The 6,755-nt window shown below is 42.6% G+C and overlaps 1 protein-coding gene across 1 annotated transcript in view; it reads left to right on the forward strand.

Annotated features, from left to right (window-relative positions):
- The window catches only part of MAP2 (microtubule-associated protein 2), a gene marked incomplete at its 5' end in the record, with an annotated part of 66,470 nt that extends 64,261 nt beyond the window's left edge, over positions 1 to 2,209 (forward strand). Inside the window, 3 exons of the mRNA XM_008937810.1 lie at positions 436 to 517; positions 1,050 to 1,162; positions 1,844 to 2,209. Of these exons, the coding sequence (XP_008936058.1) occupies positions 436 to 517; positions 1,050 to 1,162; positions 1,844 to 2,059 (411 nt within the window). The remainder of the gene's footprint in view (positions 1 to 435; positions 518 to 1,049; positions 1,163 to 1,843) is intronic.
- Between the last annotated feature and the right edge of the window lie 4,546 nt (positions 2,210 to 6,755).

Below are 6,755 nucleotides of genomic sequence, written 5' to 3' on the forward strand. Positions count from 1 at the left end.
GGAATGCACACCATATCAGAGGCAGAAAAACACGGAACAGATGGTAGAGAAGAACAGTCACCGAATTATTCCTCATTGCCACGGTGCACATTCAAGAGCAGAAGCAAAGAAGATGGGTCCTGCTGCATGCAGGGCTTCAGAGCACCCACCCTGAGAGGAAGGTCAGAAACATTTTAGAAAGAACCCACAAGCTGATCTGCTTTGTCCTTCTCTTTGTTTTGCTAATAGTAAAGCTTAACCCAGCTCTGCCATCTCCCTAGGTGGGAAGGAAGCTTGCTTTATTAATCCAGGTGTTTCCTCCTCTGTGGCATGGTCTGTTTCCTACTAACCACCTCTCCTTTTCCAGCAGTTTGTAGAGGCTTGGGCTCTTCCTCTGCAGGGCTTGCCTTTTTATTCCTTTCATTCCTGCAATTCATGTGTGTGTGCTCTTGACAGGTACAAATCGTAACCAAGAAGATCGACTTGAGTCATGTGACTTCAAAGTGTGGCTCACTCAAGAACATCCACCACAAGCCAGGTACTGTAGGAATTTATGGGATATGGGACAAAGCAAGGACCTAATCCTGTTATGCAAAGGAGAAATGATGGATGTTACCATTCTCTTTTACAGTCCAAGGGGAAGTAAATACACTTTGGTAATAAAAGTAATATTCTTAAGTAAATATATAAGACTTAATGTAAAGACAAATATACAAAGAGTTAAATAATATACAAAGGTATGGGACCACCTAGTTTAGAGAAGAGATAATAAAATAATGCAGAAGGATGCTGCTGTGGCATAATGTCAGTTTGATAAGATACTGAAATGCAGACTGAAGTCAGCAAAAGCTGAAGCATATACTTAAGTCCATGAAAATCAGTAGGACTGCAGCACGTTCTCACAGTCTGAGTAGGTGTTGAAGAATTTATATTCTACTTGAACATGGAGCCTGGTATTCTGTGCTTCTCTAATGAAAAGCAAAGTCACGTGAGCACGCCCTTGTGCATCAGGTCAGACCTTCTCCTGAGCCATTCCAGCCTCTTAATCTGTATTTCCTTTGTCTGTGCAGGAGGTGGGCGTGTGAAAATTGAGAGCGTGAAGCTGGATTTCAAAGAAAAAGCTCAGGCTAAAGTTGGTTCACTGGAAAATGCCCACCACGTACCTGGTGGTGGTAACGTCAAGGTAAGGGGACAGCCATCAGAGAAAAGGCTACCACTGTGTCCCTGGCCCAATGAAACTGTGAGGGACAAGGCTGTGAATTCAGAGATAGCTCTGAATTGAGTAGGAAGCATTTGTTCTCCTTCAAGCACACTCACATGTCGTTTCTTCCCTTTGGAATTTGGAATGACCAGTCTCATATCCACACCTAAGCTGAGAGTGAATCTTAAAGTGAAACATCCTGTAGTTTGTGCACTGGCTTCCCCTAAAGAGAAACCTTGTTTGGGACCCTTGTACAGCATAGGTCTGTACTATGGGTATCCTAGATGATCGGGGCTGCTTTGTTAAACAGGAGGAAAACATCTTGGAAGTAAGATCACTCCCACTAACATTTGAAAATACAGATTTTGGAAACAAAGCACAATGCCCATAGAATGTTTATTAAATTCATACAGCTGGGAATGATGGGTACTGCTCTTTAAAGCATCCATCAGAGACAGAAATAGTTAGAGAATGTAACATAGTAAGCCAGCGTATGTTAAACAGGGCGAAAAAATCTTCAGTTTCAATTATTCCAAAGAGTGAAGAAGCTTCAGTCCTTGTGAGAGTTCTTAAAAGTGAAGAAAATCAGACCCAAATGCTGATCGGTTAGGAGCTGATTTGGCACGTACATGACGCGTTGAATTCTTTCCTTCCCTGGAGCAGATTGACAGCCAGAAGCTGAACTTCAGAGAGCACGCGAAGGCCCGTGTCGACCACGGGGCCGAGATCATCACGCAGTCGCCAGGCAGGTCCAGCGTGGCCTCCCCGCGCCGGCTCAGCAACGTCTCCTCCTCCGGGAGCATCAACCTGCTGGAGTCCCCCCAGCTGGCCACCCTGGCGGAGGACGTCACCGCAGCCCTTGCCAAGCAGGGCTTGTGAACTCCTCACCTCGCGCCCTAGGAAGTAATAACGTTTAGGCATGAGCTCTTGGCAGGAATGGGCTCAGAGCAGGTGTTACATTCATTCTTTACCATGTCTAAAACTAAGTCGCATCCCAAGACTTGTAGTTACCATACAGTTAAAAAAAAAGGAAAAAAAAATACTGAAAAAAAAAATAATTAAATAGATGCAGAAATTGGCCTGATCTCCATTTACAACAGGAAGACACTGGCTTTATATGGGTATACAACTGCAGTATGTTACCTTGGACAATTATTGTTGCTCTGCTCTGTCTTGCATGGAGTACCGTACTATGATAAAATGCATTTTTACCTTTCATGTGCCTGAAGGCCATCCACGTCTTTCTGAAGAGCCTTGTTAATATCCCAAGTTGCTCGTTTCACTGTTCTGTTGATAGGTGGGGAAATAAAAAAAAAAGGAAAGTTGCCCATTGTAAGTTATTACAGGTTAAAATAACAGTCTGCTTACCAGAAGGAAGGGCATATAGAGAAATTCAAGTTTAATGGGAAAAAAAAAAGTGTTATTTTGTATAAATGAGTAGAACAAAAGTTGAATTAAGTTATTAACATTTTTTTGGACCTGGTTAATTATGTCAGTGTATAGCTGAAAAGCCAATAAATTATTTAACTAATAACTAAAAATAGTAGTTGAGAACATTTGAAGTTGCCTGGGGAAGTGAGGTAAGAAAGCTGTTGAGAGCGAGCACTCCCCCCCAATGGACTTGTGGCTGATTAGGAGGTTGGTTAAGCGGCTAGATTTGTGTACACACCACTGGTCTCACATCCCTTCCATCTGTTGGATACAGTATTATAGATATATATATTTCTCTGTGGCCATTTGTGATACGCCCTCCTCATATACTTGAATATTCTACTTCTTTATTCACAGTATCTGTGTCTCTTGCACCCTTTGGTGTTGCAATTTTAGGTATGTAAAAGTAGATGTTAGCAGGGTTTTTTTTTCCCTATTCATAAGAATACATTTAAAAAAAGATGAAAATTTTAGCATGAAGTTGCTTTCTGTAACAACTAAAAGCCGTGACCCTGTTTTAGTGCCAGATGCAAGTCTCTTCTGTGATGCTAGAAAAAGGATTCCTTCCCTCTCCCCTGCCCTTCCTTTCTTCACAAAGGTATGATTTTTGTGGGGTCCAGATTTTTGTAAAAGGGTCTCCAAAGATGGCAGAGTTTGGATTCTGGATTTTTTTTAAAAATCCACACTAGTGTGATTCTGGCTTTTTTTCCTTTATTTTTTTTTTTCTTTTTTTTTTAAAATTCATGTAGTAACAGTGAATGTTAGATTTATTTATTTTTTTCTTTTGCTAAAGTTGAAACGCAGATAAAAGTATAAAGATGTTGTTTCCACTCCTTTACTGATGTTTCGTGTACACTCCGGCACTCAGATAATGGTGATCAAGGTAAAGAGATGCCTGTGAGCTATAGGACGTGCATAAATACAGCGAGCTCCCTAGACAGGGTTGCCATAGCGGTCCATCAACAACTAGGGCATCTTAAAATCTGAGCAACGGGGGATTACAATGATTATAAAAAGTATAAGAAAAAGTGTGCATAATAGACAAAGGTCAGAGATAACGAAACGACCGATCTAACGGGGTACCTGTGGGAACTCCGGCGCTGTCTCCTGGGCACCAAGGGGACACTGAAGGTGACGTGGTGGTATCACTCATCAGTGGGCAGTAACCTGCTGATTCTATATGTACAGTAGGCACTATGGAATGACCAGTTTACGTTCTTGCAGATTGATCTTTTCCTTTTGAAATCTCTTAACTTTGCACTGTCAGTGGAGCTATACTTGATACTACATGTATTAGGTTAACATTGTGTGTTGGAAGCTTTTGATCTGTCCTTTTTCCTTCTTAATTTCTACGTGCACGTGTGTGTGGGAGAAGATTTTTATGTCTATGGAGAAGGATTCTAATAATTAATAGCACAGGATTCCCCATCGTTAAATTCAGGTAGTAAATGCACAGTTACTAGGCAGTAAATATTCAGTGGACCAAAGGGGGATTTTGGCTAAACTGTCACAGCAGTACGAAGACAGAACAAAATGGTTACACCTCTAAAATTTTTACTGAAGATGAACTCCTAACAGGCCCACACACAACATTTCAGCTCTGCAAAAAGCTTTTTCGTGCTATAAAGTACCTAATACTGTTTGTAAGTCGGTTGTTTTATAGAAAGGGCAGTGAGTTTAGAAACATACTAAATGCATCTGGAGGATCTTAGAGTCATAGAATGTCTCAAAGTTGAAAGGGACCCATAAGGATCATCAAGTCAACTCCCTGCTCCTTGGAGGACTACCTAAAACTAAACCATTGTGACTAAGAGCGTCATCCAAATGCTCACTGAACTCTGACAGGCTTGGTGCCATGACCAGTTCCCTGGGGTGCCTGTTCCAGTGACCAGCCACCCTCTCAGCAAAGAACTTTTCCTAAAGTCCAATCTCAGCTTCCCCCAACGCAGCATCGTTCCATTTCCTTGTGTCCTATTGCTGGTCACCAGAGAGGAGACCAGCACCTCCCCCTCTGCTGCCCTCCTTGAGAAAGGTGTAGACTGCAGTGAGGTCAACCCCCAGCCTTCTCTCCTCCAAGCTGATTTCTGCCTTGATTTTCTTACACTATTGCTTAGAATAATCCCAAGAATTCACATAGAAACAGTGTCAAGTGAGGTATGTTAAAAGCCTCTTCCCATTTTTCCAGGAAAACAACAGAGAGAGGGAAAGAAAAAAACACCAATATTTATATCACATTGCTCTGATCACAGTATCCATTAATATAAATTAGCCTTGCAGTGTTGGTTTGGGGGTTTTTTTTATGCCTTTTGCCAATGTGGGAGAGTCTGTGGTACTACTGAACCCCAGCTTCTCTGAAGCTGAACACCAGCTAGTGAGAACAGTGTTAACCTGAGACTCAAGTTTGTTTATTCTGCTTTTAAAATTGACATACTCTAGAAAATGAAGCTTAGTTAATCCACCTATGAGTCCAAAGTTAGAGTGGTGTAACACACAGAGTCATTTATTTCATGCATTAAAATGAGCTTTCACGTCTTGATTCAAGCAAAGACCTTTGCAATCGTAATCATCCTTCCATAGAAAGAATCCTAGAACGCTGTGGAGTTAGATGAAAAGAAATCAAGAGTTTTGTGCTGTTCAATAAATTTAAAAAAAAACAAGTTATGTTACATGACTCTAGATGTTCACTGATAAAGCTCATATTAATCTTAACTTCTCAAGAAGAGTGTTGGTTTTAAAAACAACAGTTTTGTAAATACATAATGCCCACTAAAGAAGATAGAGCCAGCTTCCTGGAAACTGCATCCGTTGTGTTTCTTTTCCACAGGCATGTTGAGCCCGCAGGTATGTTGGGTGCCCGAGACCCAACTCTGTAACAAAGCAGAGATAATCCAGACAAAAGGAATGGTGAAACCTTGTTTGGATAGCTAGGGGAGAGCCCCAAATTAATAATCCATCAAGTTGTAGAAACAAAAGAAAAAGAGCTTCTGTCCCATCTGCAGAGTTCTCTTTCTATGTAACCACAAGCTGAAAGCAAGCAAAAGTCGAGCAAACCTCTGTCCAGCAACAGTAAAGGAAAAACTAACACCGATGAGGGAAACTGTCTGCCCACAAGGGCTGTGTATATTGCACTGTACAGCAGTCAGTGGTATGACCCATTCAACGCTCTGCTAAGGAACAGTGGTAACCTCATCGTGACTGCTTACCAATTTAAGCTTGCCTGTGTGACCCAGAGGGAATCAGAAGGCAGCCTGTGTGGACTACCACACTTGAGCAGAAGTTTTTTCCACGCTGGACCAAATACTGTTTGCAACCCAAGTACAAATGTCCCTTCAAAGGCAAAAGCCTTGAAGAGTAGATCACGTTTGCTATGGATATCGACGCAGGTAGTTTTCTAGCCTAGGTGTGTGTCGAGTTCAGTCGCTAATCAGGTTGCTAAAGCAACTCCCTCTGCAATTCCAGCAATTCCCACTGCAGGAAGGTAAATTAGTTTCACACTTGGAAAAGTCAAGTGCATAAAAGCCACTTCAACTTTAGCAAAGAGAAAAAGCCAACAAATAAACATGCTGTATGCTGGGATGTCAAGGAATACAGTCTGCTGTTACAAACCTGTGTTTTTTTCGGTAATTCTAGAGCCTGTTACCATAAAAGAGGCATTTCTTGAATGGCTGGTGGTAGGTAGTTCATGTTTTTCAATCCGATTTGCAATTGTATTTGTTGCTGTATAGTGATTGTTTTGCAAAATAAAATCGCTTGTCATCTAACCGCCTGTGTTGGTTTCCGGGGTTTGCGGTAGAGCTCCTCCCACAGCCAGCCCTGCAGATCGCTGCCCTGCGTGAAGAAGAGTGCCAGGGACCTGCTGGCTGGCACGGTCAGCCTTGCCAGGAGGCCTCAGAGCCGATCGGGTCTCATTTCTCGGCTGGTCCCCGTTACTTCTTGCCGAAAGAATCGTGTTTTACAGCTGGCACGCGCTTCTGCCGGGTGCTGCTGCGCTGCTTCGTGTGAATATGTTGTCAGGTGCAGCGCTGAGGGACGCGGTTTAGTGATGCGCTCGGCAGTGACAGCGGTTGGACTCGATGGCATTAAAGGTCTTTTCCAACGAAAGAAGCTGCCGCGACTGTCCCCATGCCGGGGTCGCGGCGCTGAG

The sequence above is a fragment of the Merops nubicus genome, unplaced genomic scaffold (genome assembly GCF_000691845.1).
Source record: "Merops nubicus isolate BGI_N331 unplaced genomic scaffold, ASM69184v1 scaffold7653, whole genome shotgun sequence".
In the NCBI taxonomy this organism is placed as follows: domain Eukaryota; kingdom Metazoa; phylum Chordata; class Aves; order Coraciiformes; family Meropidae; genus Merops; species Merops nubicus.